Raw genomic sequence first — 15669 nt, 5'->3', positions numbered from 1 at the left:
GCCATTCTCCATCTGTTCTCCCTAGTGCTGAGTTTGTTTGCAGCACTCAGATCTTGCCGTTTAATCCCAGCACTCATCCTTTAATGGATTCACAGCTCGTTACAGGGAAGGATAGACTTATGTAGTATTAAATGCTGGCCAGCCATGGTATCCCTCACTCGTAGGGGTGGCAAGTGGAAGAAGCAGAAGCAAAGGTCTGAAAAGCTGTATGCAGGGAAATCAGAGTTTAGACAAGCACACAAGGGCAAGACAGAAATGACTGAAAAGCTTCTCTTTGAATTTAGCAAGTGGAGATATGGTATTGTTGGCTCTCAGGAGTAAACTAAAGAGAGTCAATGACATTTGCTTTATAGTCATTGTCTTCATTTGGTATCAGTAATGAAGGATCAGGAAAATTTGGATTAACTCCACTGTGCTCAAGCAGCTAAATATAAAGAGCTTATTGACAATTTTTAGAATGACAACCATGTATAAACAATGTCAGTGCATCTGTGTCTGAAAGGAAGAATAAAGCTTTTGCATAACGAGAGAGGATGCAACAGAATGCAGTTCTTAAAGCAACATTGTTTTAAGAGAATGATGTGTTCTGCTCCTGTTAGTAACTCATTAAAGTGAAAGCATCCTATAGTCACCAAGGCACATATTGCCACAACCTGATTCACAAAGGGCCTGATGCAAAGGCTGAAGCAGCCAGGAGAAGGACCCCTTTTGATTTCCCCTGGCTTTGGAACCAGTCCATATTAAACATTTGAGAGATACAGTAGAACAATATACTATTAAGTATGCACCCACTGCTCTCAGTTATGGATAAAAGCTATCTAGGAGATGGCTGGGAACAGAACTACCAAAATAAACTTAATCAAAAAAGCATAAAAGCAAATGAAAAAAAAAACCAAAAACCTTTGTTCAGCTTAAGTCATTCCCCAGATGGAACTGCAGGAAACCAAAAGCTCAATTAAAAACACCTTGCATATTAGCATAAACAAAAGGAGAAATCTCTGGCCTGGGATCATTCAGCTAAGGCAAAATCAGATAAACAGGATGGAGTGAGTTCCTTTTTAAACAGTGTAGGACCTCAGTGGCCCAAATCAGATGCCCAAGTGTTTTTATTTGTTTAGAAAGAAGTATTGTAAGAAGAGGCAGCTTTCTCCAACAGGTATCAAAAGCAGCCTTGTATCCTGGTCTGCTGTTGAACTCCTCCCCCAGGGTCCGGGAGAGCCCACAGGCTTGCTTGCCCTCTTACATCTCTGGTGGGAGTTGGGATATTGCCCATGGGAAACACCACTGTATTCATAAATCTTCCCAATTTATCCTCTCTTTATTTTACCTTTTTGAAAAGCAAAACCTTTATAATCCCATTTTTCTGAAACAGGCGAAACAGGTCAGACAGGCAAGCAAGGAAATAGTAATTAATAGCATGTACTTATTTGTTTTGTCAACTAAATCTCTAATATATACTTTGTAAAACCCCTGGCTTGTTCTCAGGCTTCAGCGTGGCCCTAAGCAGAGATCTCTTGGAGGGCTGATAAAAATACATTTAACAATTTACTGGTTGGCCTCCTCGTGACTAAAGAAAACAGATGGGCAGCATTGCCTCCTGGTTGGATCTGACAGCTTTATGGCAAGCAGGAGAGAAAGTGGATGCCTTTTTAAGAAGGGTTCTGGAGTTGTACACAATAAAACCATTTTGTATTTTGAATGTGTAGAGCGGTGTCAGCCATGCACATTGCTGGGTCAGTGACTCACCAGCCTATGATTCCTTTTCTTGGTGGCAGGGTGGCAAGATCCCCATCAGGTGGACTGCTCCAGAGGCCATTGCCTACCGCAAATTCACCTCAGCCAGTGATGTGTGGAGCTACGGCATCGTCATGTGGGAAGTGATGTCCTATGGGGAGAGACCATACTGGGACATGTCCAATCAAGATGTGAGTCTCCTCCTGAGCTTCTCTGCATTTTCTCTCCCTTACCCCCACCATGCCTTTATCTTTGTGCTTAGATGTCTGCTGATGTGTGCTGATGTGATGTGTATAGCAATTGCTATATGGCTATAAGACATTTATTCCAGGCTTTTAAAAGGATATCATGGGTGGTAGACTCCTGTTTTCTCAGGGAACCTCTCTGGAGCTGGAGTTCCTTGAGTACTTCAAGGTTTGTCTGTGGTCATGGACTAGGGTATTCTCAAGTTAGGGTCTATAGCTTGTGCATGGGGTTTATTTGGTTTGGTACTTTAAACTAAAAAAAAAAGCAATTAAAGAAAAAGGGAGGAAAGGGAAACTAATGTATTTAAACTCTCAGGTCGTAATACTGTCAAGAGAAGGAAGATTTGAATGTTCATATTAAAACTTGAGTTTACTGAATGTTTTTAAGAGAAAAACACTTGAATTTAATTGGGCTTCCTATTGGTAGTTAGTTCTTGAAGCTCCGCTGTGCTTGTAACTCTTCCAGGTGATTTTGTATCGTGTAGGATATCTAAATTGACACATAAGAAATCCAACTCTCATTATCAGTCAGGGCATCCTTGTGACAATGGCATAGCTGCCCCCTGAGGGCATTAAAAAACAGCTTTTGTAAATGACCATTCTTAAATTATGCATGTCCTGTTTAACCGTACCATCTGGACTACTTCAATGTGTTCCAAGAGGGACTGTGCACAATGGCTGCTGTTCCAGAAGAGTATTTAATAATAATGCTAATAAGAGCTTTTGCTAATAGAATTTTTATTAAATGAAAAAAAATCCCAGTGAAAATGAGGCCTAGATTATCCGTAATTCTTCTCCCAGGGGATTTACAAGCAAATAAAGGAAGAAGAAAATGGTAATCTGAATATATGGCCATGGGAGTGGTTAAGGCATTTTACAAGTCATCTGCTTTCTTCTGTGGAGCTGAACATTTTCAAAGAGTGTCTAGATGCGGATGGCATTTAATCTAAATGGGGGATATAATTTTAATTTCCTTCTGATGTGAAACGTCTCTTCTGGCACCCAATCTTGCCTTCCTTTTGCTAACAGGAAGTCATCAAGACTTAGCAAGAAAATAAAACACCAGATGTGTCTCAGTCGTATCAGGCATGTCTGCACAGCACAGTGGAGCTCACTGCAACAAACAGAGCTGTTTTTATTAGAGCTGTTTATGTTAGGCTGGTGTTCACTGCGACTGTGCACTGCTAGACCATGTTGAAAAGCTGGCTTGAACAAGATAGGGAAAGCCAGTATTACTGTCTCTGCACACTCTTTACAGTACATGGCATAGACATGCCTTTTTTCTCCTTAATAATGGCAAGAGCAGTGCTGCTCACAGCAAAGCAGAAGTGGATTTCAGATTATACTCAGTGTCTGTTGGATCAAGAGAAATCGAAAGGATCTTCATACGTGGAGTAGTGAGAGCCACTTTGTTTGTGGTCACTGAATAGCTTCGAATAATGCAAGCATATCCCTCACCTTGTCCTCCCAGTGGATTTTAGCCACTAATTGGACAAGTCCAGAAGGAGGGAATTCAGTGCAACTCAAGTCTCTGAGCACTCCTGGTCTCTAGTCTCATGGTGAGTCCTGCCAGCAGTGTTATATCGATTAATTCAGATCTGAAGGCTCCTGGGTCATGTCCCTGTCATGTCAGAATTGAGTTCTGGTCATGTCCTGTCCTCCGGAGAGAGTTAAGAAGCCGTTAGAGTCTCTGGAGTGCTTTTTGGAGGGTTTGAAGTGACTTCAGTCCAAGTTTCTCTGGGTTCTGTTAAATATGAAATACATACTTAAGATGTCTTGGACTTCTGTAAAGCTGCGCAGAAGAGTTCCTATCTCTGCGTTTCTTGGCTCAGAGCTTACAGCAGTGAGAAAACAGATTCCCTGCAAGGCCTCTGTTACTGACAGAGATGAGCTAGGCCAGGAGGACAGGGGGAGGGGTGATCTGCTGTATCTTAAAAATGATGGGGGAAATACAGTCTCAACATACTGCACCCAAAACTGACTGGTAGTAAAGACTTGTAGAGCTGTTGCTTCTCCAGCCCTCTGTCCAATGAGGATAGTTGCTTATTTCTAACCAGGGCTCTTCTGTCATCCCTGTATCCCATGTGAGGCTTAAATAATCCCATGTGCTTTTTTGGGACGCATTGCCCTGCCATATCTGATGTCTGCTCTGGGTGCTGTACTGTTTTAGTTTTGAGTTGCAGAGGAGGAGTGACAGTTCTGAGACCACCAGCTGCCTGAGTCTGAGTGCAATTTTCAGTGTTGTGTCACCTAACTGTAGGTTTGTCACCATAGTCTGGATGGCCCTAGAATAAACGGTGCTCAGCTGGTAGATGTGAGCAGTGTCTGATGTTCTCTAATGTGTTCCTAATTGTGCTATTTGTAGGTGATCAAAGCCATTGAGGAAGGGTACCGGCTGCCCCCGCCGATGGACTGTCCCATCGCTCTGCACCAGCTGATGCTGGACTGCTGGCAGAAGGAGCGCAGCGACCGGCCCAAATTTGGACAGATCGTCAACATGCTGGACAAGCTCATCCGCAACCCCAACAGCCTCAAGAGGACAGGCAGCGAGAGCTCCAGGTCAGCCGTGCTCTGTCACGGTGACGTACGAGGGAGCGCAGGGGAGGCGACAGGCCGAGTGCGGGTGGCACACGGCTCTGCACAGCAGCCACTGCTCTGCGTGGGCGAGCGTGGAGCTCTGCTGGCTCCGTGTGGCCCCCAGGGCAGCCAGGCTCACCCAGCCCTGCCAGGAGGAAAGGGGAATGAGCAGAGCTGCTGCTGGATCACACCAACGCTGAGCAAGTTTCCAGCACAGTATTAAGCACGTCCTGACACAGGCAGGCTCTGTTGGAAAGCAAAGTTTGCTGCTTCTTTCTCCTTCTCCTCCCTGGTGAAAGGGCTTGAACGAGTAGGGTCACCTCAATCAGTGCAGCTAACAGCAGTGATGTGGTTTTCTGCAGGAAAAGCACATCATCAAGTTTTATAAACCCTAGATTTGTGTAGGATTTGCAAATGAGCATTACAGCATTACAGCCAACGCCTCGCAGGCATTGGGAAGGTGTGGATTAATTTTTATGTGAATTTGAATTTAATTTTGTGGAAAGCCAGTTTCATGTCTCCACCAATCCCATATTACATTTGTTTTGTTTGCTAAGCATGGTGTACCTGGTACGTGCAAGAGAAGTACAGCAGGAAGGAAACTCCCAGAGTTGTAGGGTAAAACCAAAATACCTTTGTTGGGACAGATCAGCAGTTTGTTTAAGCCAGTGAAACACTGCTGAAGTAATGGGAGCTTTACTAATCTACACCAGCTTTGGTCTGGTTTTCTCAAATGTCTTTGCTTTGTCAGTAGATTTGCTTGCAGCAAATATGGAAAAAAGCTTGAAAGAAACGAGAAAGATAATAGGAAAATGTTTTTTAGTAGGAGGGAAGGTACAAAAATATGTACTAGACTGTGCAAAATTAAGTTTCTTGAATCAGTGAGGGAGTGACAGAGATTCTGTCTCAGCCTCCAACAGAACAACATCCTTTTTTAAACTTGTATGTCCCTCTGTGTGTCTTGCTTACAATATATGTCACCAGAAGAGGGATCATTAACCCTGTGAGGCCATGATCACCACGTCTTCCAGATTGCCCTAATTGCACTGGAAGCCTGGCAAAAATGTATCCTCCCTTGAGGCTTAAATAATTTACATGGTGAAAATCACAATATGATCTGCTGTGATAATTTGATTGAAGAATCACAGTATGAACACCTCCATTTTGCTTTCTTTTCAATTTACAGGTGCTCTTTAAAAATATATAGATTTTACAATAGTTAATAACCTGTTCAAGGTCATTCTGTGTGTGTGTGTGTAAGTTAACAGCCTATTCAAGGTCATTTCACGTTCATGGCTCTTTATAAATATTTTTCTTGTCTTCAGAATAGGAATTTCAAATATGCATATATTATTATTAATATATGACTTTATGCATGAAGTGTTGGAAGCATAATTATATATAAATAGGCTGCCATCATTGGTCTTGTGTTAGATAGTGCAGTACAAGAGTTGAAGCAAGTATTACTAGCGTGTACTCAATGCCTCGGGCAAGACCTCACCATACTATTGCACACCTAGTCTTTGATGATGTGCATTTTCAAATAAATTGCTAAATGATAATTGTTTTGATTAGATAGATAGCAGTAATTTATAGTGCTTAGTGAAGCTGTGACTTATGAGATACATGAAATAATAAAAATGCAATATTAATAAGAGAAGAAAATGTAAAAATAATTATTGACAAAACTGTGCAAGGGAAAATGAGAAACACATTCCACAGTGCAAACAAAAGATCAAAGCTCGTGTGATTCCCGCCACTCCTGGCACACACTCCGGTTAGGAATGGATTGATTAAAGAGGGGATTAACTCCCTGCGGTCCTGAGTTTGATTGAATGCACTGAGCAGACCTGGCTAGAAACAGGAGTTATCTGAACCCGCCCTGAGTTTTACCCTCCAAACCAGTCTGGCAGGGTGTGAGCTCCCAGTTCTTTGCACATACTTCAGTAGTGTTTCTATAGCTGCTGAGCTGAGGTCTGACACATGCAGGCTTGGCAAGGTCTGGCATTGCTGCCCATGAGATACAGACCCAGCAGGCTGAACGCCTTCCAGCATTGCCGTCTTCTTTATTTTGGGGAGTAAAAGCATTTTCTATGAACTTGGTTGTATCTGAGGTGGAAATTGTAAGCTGCATTGTGCTTCAAATTAGATCTCAAACCAAAAATAGAAACCTCAGGTCAAATTCACTCTTAGCAAAAATTGGCCTATTACTTTGCATCTTGCTCAGTTTCTTGCATTGCTCTGAGCTGATGTGCAGTGCCACCAGTTTCATTGGGCACAGCCTCTTGCACTTGCTTTCCCTCATCCTTGAGGGTAATAATTGTTGTAGAGACCGAACTTTGGTTTGTGGTTCGTGATCCAGCTGACACCATTTCTCTGTCCTTTCACTGTTTGGCATCCAGACCTAGCACAGCCCTGCTGGATCCCAGCTCCCCTGAGTTCTCGGCGGTTGTTTCTGTCAGTGACTGGCTCCAAGCCATGAAAATGGAGCGATACAAGGATAACTTCACAGCTGCTGGCTATACCACCCTAGAGGCTGTGGTGCATATGAACCAGGAGTAAGTACTCAGCGATATAACAAAAAAACTGGTAAATCTGGATTTAATCAGCCTCTTTTGCTTTGTGCTGCATATCATTACACTCATTAAAGGAATGGAATGCCTTTCATTTGGATGGAGGATAACTTTAAAATGCCTCCACTTACTTAATTAAACATTTCTGTACATCTGCCTTCCTTTTGCTAATGCTGCTTGTGGTTGACTCTTAATATTTTTCTCTGCACCAGCATCTGATCCGTGGTTCTCAGCCCCTTATTCTTCTCTTGCTTTCCACAGGGACCTGGCCAGGATTGGGATCACAGCCCTGGCACACCAGAACAAGATCCTGAGCAGTGTCCAAGCGATGCGCACCCAAATGCAACAGATGCATGGCAGGATGGTTCCTGTCTGAGCCAGCACTGAATAAACTCAAAACTCTTGAAATTAGTTTACCTCATCCATGCACTTTAATTGAAGAACTGCACTTTTTTTACTTCGTCTCCTCGCCCGTCGAAATAAAGATCTGCAGCATTGCTTGATGTACAGATTGCGGAACCCGAGTGTGTGTGTTGGGAGGGGGACCTCCAGAAATGACAAGTCGTCATTTGAAACCAGACCTGGAACAAATTGTTTCTTGGAACATACTTCTCTTGATCAATGATATGTAAAATATGTGTATCTATATATATATAAAGTCACATTCAAGTTTTGATGCTGTGTTTGCTGCCAGATACTGTGCTTAAAAAACAGCAGCATTACTTTCCTTCTCCCTGTGACCTGTAGGATTACAACCATAGTGTTTTATTTGTGGGTGAAGCCACCGTTGTGCATCTTTCACTGGAATGAAGAACCCGCCCTAGGATATTTTTTGCAGACTTGATGCATCACTAACACCGTGCAGAAACCTCACTGAGAATATCGTGTGGCTCATCAGTGCCTGCCACTTAGTGATCTACCTGTTTATGGGCTTGAGACATGAAGTGACCCACCTTGTGGATTACTGGGCAAAACTGGACTTTTGGGGAGGTTCTTGGCTGTTGTGCTGAAGCCTACCGTTGAAGGACTTTTGTGACCATCTTGCCAGTAGTGAGCTGTGACAATCGTGGCTGTGGAGCTTTCAGACTTCTTTTCTCTTTCAAGAAACTTACTCCCTTTGCCTCATGGAAGGTTAGTGGAAGTACAGTGTCCAAGATGTTCATGGTGCTTTATTTTGTAAACTGTGCTAGGATCTCATCACTGTTGGGGGAAAATAAAAAATGCTGTGGTTTGTATTGTTTGGGGTTCGTAACTGGTTTGTAAGAATCTGTGCTGGTTTCCCAGACTAATTGCTGAACCTTTCCCATTGTTTGCTCTATTTGATGGCGGTGACAATTGCACTATCTCAAATTGCTCTCAAGCAATTGCATGTTAGGGTGTGCAGACAAGGTGTTAGGAGTGTGTCGGGGCTCAGCTCTGAGCTGAGAGCTTGACCCCATTTCATACTGAGAGGAATAGGGATGCCCTTATGCTTTGGCTGCATATGGATGCCACAGAAAGCAAGAATAACCTTGTAAAGTATAGATACTCATAAAGGCAGCAAGAAGAACCAAGGACTTTACTGGCATGCTCATGAACAGCAGTAAAAACTTTATTTGGGTTTTAGAAAGGTGTTTCAGTTGTGGTGTCAGTGGTTTTATGGGAAGGGAAGCAGAAGGAAATGGGACTGCGCATGCAGCCTTGCTGGTTTTGTGCAGTTTGGGTGTCAGGCATGGTGGCAGCTCTGTGCAGGGCAGCAGTGTAACAGTTCAGGCACCGTGATCCAGTTGGATCAGCTGTGGGAACCAAAATCCACTTTGGAAACCAGCCCCATAGGATGGGTATCGGGGACTATCAGGGCAGCTGTGGGTGTGAGTGCCAGGTGCAGACTGTACAGCTGGGGCATGATACCCCTCTGCAGGCATGGCCAACAAGATGGAGTGTGGAAAAGCTGCCCTCTGCCTGCTCTAGGGAATAGATGGAAGTTGAGTGACTGGAAACATCCCCTGGGTTGCTCGGTGGAGGAGACTGCTGTGGGAATGTGGTTGTCCTCAGTAGGTCACACAGGATAAAGCTTTATCCAGTAAAGCTCTGAACACACTGAGGCTTGAATTTATTTATAATAAGGCTTTTATTACTCTTTGAACAGAGTATGTAAGTTAGATTCCTTTAAAGTCCTTCTGAGGACCAAAGTGATGAGATGACCTTAATAAAAAGACGGGCGACTTACTCTGTGCTGAGTAGGAGGAGGATTTTCATGACACGTCCTTTAGAACTGACAATGCATTTCAGCTGTGCCAGGCACAATGTCAGAAAGGTGAGATTTATAGTTTAATGGCACTAAGACTGGCTCTTTAGTCTGTAATATTTTGGTCCTACTCCACACCTGACAGCAAATTCAGAAATGATTTAGTGGCTTTATATGTCAGACATTTTTAATAATTGAGTTTATCCTAAATCCAAAACAGTACACTCAGTGGGACAAATTGCACATACTGTATTGTCACTCACATCACTTTTTATCACTTTTAACAATAACTTGCTGATTTTAACCACTAACTCTCCCTCACTCCCAACTCTCTCAGAGAACAACTTGTTCTGAATATGAGATGCTAAATTTGAATCCTGTCAAGTCATGACAGCTCAGTATAAACTGTTCTGCAGTATTACTTATAAAAGCTTTTCCATTTCAAGAAATTTAAGATTTCTTTAAAAAAATCTACTTAAACCAGCATGTTCTAATGTCACTTTGCCAGGCAACATAAGAAGTAGTTACTCATTTTAAAGACCTGACATTTGTACTTTCAGCAGGAAAAATTCTTCTGCCTCTCAAGTGCAGAGATACTTGAAGTTTCCTTGCTGTAAATCTGTTGCGTTCTGTTGAGATCATCTTTTTATCTAAAACCAAAATACACCCAGTTTTCTGGCCAGTTTGTTAAACTTCTGTCTTGGAGTCTAGTAGTGGTAATTCAAAACAGTGCAATATTTTCCACACAAAATGGAAAACTGTGTCCCTATAGAATGAAAACTGTGAAAGCAGCTCAGATGCTGGGTTTTCAGCACTGCCACTGGTGGTTGCGCTTCCTGTGATAAAATATGGCCAGTGGGGGGCATCCACTGGAGTGTGATTCTAGCTGGAAGAGAGAAGATTGAAGAAACAAAAGGTGGCACATGTAAATATAGATAGAAAGATGGATTGATTGGTTGATTACATATGTATATAAGGTATGCCGTGGAAGCAAGACTTGGAAATAGTGTGAGGGAAGGAAGACAGGGAAGGCAAAGGGTTCCCACCCTTGGAGTGCTGCCATTTGGGCAGGTCTGGGTGTCTATCTTGATGCATGTGGTTTAATACATTTGATTTGGGTTCTCTTTTTGTGCAGGGAAATGGATTTTGCTTTCATGGCCTCGTAGCCCGTCCCGTTGATCACATTGACCATGGAGGAATACAGACTAGACATGAAGCCTTCTGGACCCACAGTTGCGTCTTCCATAGCACTGATTCTGGAGAACATGTGCTGAACAGTGATCAGTCCCCGAAGAGAGTGTGACTTTTTATTTTTTTTCCTGGGCCACCCACTCCGTTGTTTTTCTCCGTTGAGCGATAACTAACTCGTTAAGACTCAGCACCCAGTTGTCACTTGAGGAATGTACTGTGTCAAAACCCTGCAGACTTCTGGATTTTGTTTTTCCTCCTCTTCTGCTTTCTCTGCCTACCTTTGGTTTTATTTATATATTTTGTTGTTGTCTCTCCTCATTCCCCTGGCTGTCGCTGCTGCATCCCAGACGAATGCAGGTGACAGAGCACTATACATCCTACCATGGATGCCAGGCCAGGTGCCACAGCAAAGAACCCAGTTCTGTGAGCTGCCTATGTGCATTGCTGAAGTGACATTTTACACTAAAGGTGCCATTGCAGTGATATAAATATATTTTTTTCTTTGAATTGATAATGGATTATTATCTTCTCTGAAAGGTGTGTACGTGTGCTTGTGTGTGTGTGTCGGCGTGCAAGTCACCTCATGTGTAGAACTGCCTGTGAATGTGCCCCAAGCACCTCTGGAAGCGCAGGAGTCCCCTGTCCTATGAGACGAGGCCGATAGCTCATGTCTGAAATGGTAGCATGAACACACACATTAAAAATATTGAAATTTCTGTATCTGTAAGTATTTTTTAGTTGCCACACTAACGTTGTTGAGTAGTTCTGCAGCCTGAACAGGGGCAATTTCGAGTTAGTTTTGGGGTTATGGGTTGTGGGATCTAAAGGGTGCTAAAGGTTTTTGTTGAGTGTTGTTTATTCGTACTAGTGCCCTGCTCATGACTGAGACCAACCAGTTTTTTAGTGGCAAGGTGATGGAGGCAATGCTTGCATCTCCATCCTGAGTAATCCTGAACTGAATTCTTATGTAGCCTTTTTTATCTGCAAAAATAGGATTTTAAAGACTTGTTGAATGCTGACAAATATATGCAATTCTTCCATTCGCAGAAGCACCTTGCTTTGTGTGCAAGCTGTGGAATATGTCAACGTAATAATCAGAACACTTCCCTGGTTCCCAGCACAGATAAGGAACAAAAATGCAACAAGACCTGTAAAGTTACAGTTAGCAAGAGTTGTGAAGTGTGTCCTGTTTCTTGTGCAGGTGGAGAGCAGGTTAAGTGCAGTAGAAGACGCTCTTTCTTCCATGGCCCAGGGAGCAGTGCTGCAATGTACTGGTACTACCTGGGAGCACTTTCTGTGTTTGGAGAATTCATCGTAGTGTAGTGTGAGGCAGCTGGAGTGGAGCTGAGTACAGGCACCCAGGGGACGCAGGGCCACGAGTACCTGGCGTGGGGCAGGTGGAGGTGCTCCCTATGTGCTCCCTGGGGCTGTCCCCTGCCACGGGACTTGCTCTGCCCATGTGGGGCAGTCTGGATGTGCAGCCTTGCCCGAGCTGTGACATGGTGTCCCGAAGTTGCTCCTGTTTCCTCTTTTCCCTCCTTGCTAACCCTCCATGGTAATTCTGCCTGATCTGACAGGGGGAGAAGCAGGGCCTGGCAGGGAAGCGAGGGGAGCTGTGCTGAGGCTGGGCATGGCAGGGTACCAGGAGGTGCCAGCTGTGCCTGGCATGGGTGGCCACGGGCTGGGCTGCCACAGGGTGCTCCAGACGGAGCTGGAGCGAGAGGAAGGCGAGTGCCACGGCACTGCTGCCCTCGGGGGGACAGGCCACTGCCGGCCTGTCCACCATGACAAGTGTGTTCAATTGTCCTGCTCACACACCACTGGTTGATGTTTGTCCAGGTTTCTTGCTGTGCTAATTTTGTGATGGATCTTATGTATTAAAAATATATATGTATAAAATGCAAAAAAAGCTGGTAAGTAACCAGTAAACAGGAGTTAAAAAGCAGTATTTTTCTTTTATGTGACATTTTCATAACCAGAAAAAAAAAATCTGAAATACTAATCAGACAAATAAAAAGAGAGTGCATTTATTTTTTTGTATCACTGCAAGTATGTTGGAATATGCAAGGACTGTGGTTAAAATTAGAATGTATGAGGCATATTATAATTTAGTTCATACTGAAAAAATCTAACAGCATTTCTTGGTTCGTGCATTTGAACGATCTCTGGGTTAGATATATAGATTTTTCTATTTTGTTTTAATTTGTAATTTTTTTCTCCCTCCGTGAATTTTAGGTACACATAACTTATGTCATTTATTTATGGTCTTTTATACCTAGTTTGTAAAATTGTAAAATAGCAAACAATGCAAACATTTGCATTTGAAAATAATAAAGTAGTTGCTGTACAAACCTGAAACTGACTATTTCTAATTATTGCATGTTTTTTTGATTTAGAGTTTACCCACAACAGATACAAATACAGAATTCAGAGCGACAGTCCTGGTGTTTGCCCCAAAGGGATTTACTCTCTTCAGCAGATTTCGTAGGAATGCACTCCCAGAGTTCATTTGAGCTGTGTGTCTCCTGCATGCACCTTAAAGCACATTGCTGTCCCTTGCTCCTGTCCTGAACTGTGGTGTTTGTGATGTGGGAAGGTGGTGCAGCCAGGCTGACCTTGTTAATAATATCAATGATACTTCCTTGGAGACCAGGTGCTTTCCATGGGCACTATGCCTGAGAAAAATCTACAGGCTCATAATTTTTCATATTCGTGACTGGGATCGGCTAGGGATAGTGTCCCTTCCTTGCTCCCCAGCCTGGACCTTGCCTAAGGTCAGATGTCACCATGGCAGAAATCCTACAGTTTTGACAGTGCCCTTTGGGCCAGGGCACCACCTCTCCTGTGGGACCATGACCTTGCTGCTGAGCTACTGCCTGTGCTGCTCTGCTCAGGGGCAACCTTTGCCTGTGTCGGTGGGCTCGTGTTGGAGACTCACGGCCAGAGAGGGAGAAGGGGAGAGGTGTCAGGAGCAGCAGAAAATGGAGAGGCCTGGTTTCCCTGAGGAGGGCTCCAAGCCAGGAGCCAAGACCATGGATACTGTGTAAAGGATGCAGCTGTGTGATGGGCACATGGGCGTGGGCTGTATCGTCTGGGTGCCGAGGGTGCAGTGGCCTCAGCCATCGCCTCTACAGGGCTGCTGCTTAGTTTGGATACATAGGCTTTTAACTACCCAGGTTACACATGTGCACCATTCACAGGGGGGCAAAGAAACAATGGTGGCTCTTGAAGAATTTTCCTTAAGATTTTGAGCTATGAAGAAGATTTTGAACCAAACTCAAATTGGAAAAGACTCCAGTGATGCCAGCAGAACAGTATTGTGCAGTGCTGGTCCCCAAAAGCCCTGCTTCTAGCACTGGGTGGTTGTATTTTAAAAGCAAGTTCACCTTCTGTAGCTGGGTGAGGAAGGCAGCCAGCTGGGTGTTTCTGGGGTGCCTGGATTCAGCCAGTCAGGTATTAAGAGAGAATGTGTCATGGGTGGAAAAACAGATTCCATTTCACATGCACAAGGATGTTCTACAAATTATTTAGTTTCATTGTGAAATGAAAAAAGAACCTTTACCTTAAAATATTTTTTAAGAAACAGCTGTTCAAAATGTCCAGTGAGGGTTAAACACTTGGGCCCTCTCCCTTCTTTTGCTGATTCTCTGCTCTTTATCCCTTTTGGCTCCCAAATCTGAGAAATCCTCTCAAAACTTTTTATCCCAATTGTTTGATTTACTTCCAAGTATATGGATTTTACTGAAAGATTTCCTTGCCAAAAAGACATTTTTTCTCTCTCTTCCCCTCATTCTTTCCACATACTTATACAGTAGCATGAGGCAAGCAAATCTATTTATACATAAAGCCCATATATTTTCATTTCATTGATGGTGAATATCCCTGTCCTTGAGCTGAGTGTGGTGTAGTACAAAAAAGGGACATTGGGGCCACTGTAGACATGTCAAGAAAAACAAAATATTTTTTGACAATTGCAAAGCAAAAAAAAAAGGCATGTTAAGCTCTAAATCAGCAACATGATTAAACCTAGAGCTGCATTTGAGGCCTTGACCTCAGTTATTTTACCCTTTCCCTTGCAGGGGAAGTACCCTTGGGCCATTGACTGATCCTCTATTGAATGGGTTACAGACCCCTGACATATTTTATTTCTGGCAGTGGCCCTGAGCATAATTCTTTGTTTATAGGAGCCACTGAGAAAGTTTCATGAATATGTAGACTTTTAAAAGTAAAAACCTAAAGCATTTCATTGCAATCAGTTTAGTAAAATGTATTCTCCATGGGTGGATGGAGAGAGTAGCCACAAGAATATGCTACTTTAACTTACTTTTATACATATACATGTATTTGTATTTATGGGGCAATTATACCCCAGTAATCTACTGTGCATTAGTAGCCTTTAACCCGACCAACAAAACATAATATAAATCCTTGTTTTTATAGTGCTCTTGAACTTACTCATTATTGTCTTCTATAAAATCTTGTAGTTAATTAAATGGGCTGAGGCATTTTGAGACATCCATTTTTTGAAGAGTATTTTTAAAATGGAAAAAACCCCACTGGTCAGCAGAACAAAGCCATCATGAGGAACCCAGCTCCCCTCCCATTTCTGACAAGGTAACCTGCCTCCCCCAGGGTCAGTAAGCATTTATAGGTGCAGGTAGATGCCTACTGCCCACTTTTTAGTGATGCTGCTTAGCTGAGGGATGCAGCAGCTCAGGTAATGAACTCCCCCTTCCCACTTGGATTTTCAGCCTTGCACTAAGCATCCTACTGAAGAAATTCCCAAAACTCTGCTCTAATACCTTGGGGAGCAGTTTTTCAGAAGCCAACCATCACAACAGGAAGCCATGTGAGGTCAAAGAGGCTGGAGAGCTGTGTGGAGGGACCTGCTGTGCTGCTCTGGTGCCTCTCATGCCTTGGAACCTGTTGCAATCCCTGCCCTGAGCCAGTCATGGAGAGAGCTGCCCGAGGCAGGTACTGCTTTTGCAGGCCCTTCTTCCTTCCTGTCTCCCATGCTCTGCAGTCAGTCCTTCCTCACCATAGCAATGTCACTGGGATGGTGGCTTTCATGGAACATAGTGTCCTGCCTCCTCCTCACCAGCCACCGAGGTCTGACCTGGGC

General features: G+C 43.5%; 1 protein-coding gene across 5 annotated transcripts in view; it reads left to right on the top strand.

Annotated features, from left to right (window-relative positions):
* Positions 1–12780, top strand: part of EPHA4 (EPH receptor A4) — a 239238-nt gene extending 226458 nt beyond the window's left edge. For 4 of the 5 annotated variants that reach the window (XR_014226696.1, XR_014226697.1, XR_014226698.1 and 1 more), the window contains 5 exons: positions 1776–1925; positions 4345–4538; positions 6959–7114; positions 7391–8260; positions 10492–12780. Coding sequence is in view for 1 of the 5 variants with exons in the window: in XM_082288034.1 (XP_082144160.1) it covers positions 1776–1925; positions 4345–4538; positions 6959–7114; positions 7391–7505 (615 nt within the window). In the remaining 4 variants the exon portion in view is untranslated. Of the gene's footprint in view, positions 1–1775; positions 1926–4344; positions 4539–6958; positions 7115–7390; positions 8299–10491 lie in introns of those variants that run through there. The other variant, XM_082288034.1, reaches the window with a different exon arrangement.
* The last annotated feature ends 2889 nt before the right edge of the window (positions 12781–15669 follow it).

This window comes from Coloeus monedula (assembly GCF_965178545.1).
Source record: "Coloeus monedula genome assembly, chromosome: 10".
Taxonomy (NCBI): Eukaryota; Metazoa; Chordata; class Aves; order Passeriformes; family Corvidae; genus Coloeus; species Coloeus monedula.
The sequence above is the reverse complement of the archived record's forward strand: the minus strand, read 5'-3'. Positions and strand labels throughout refer to the sequence as shown.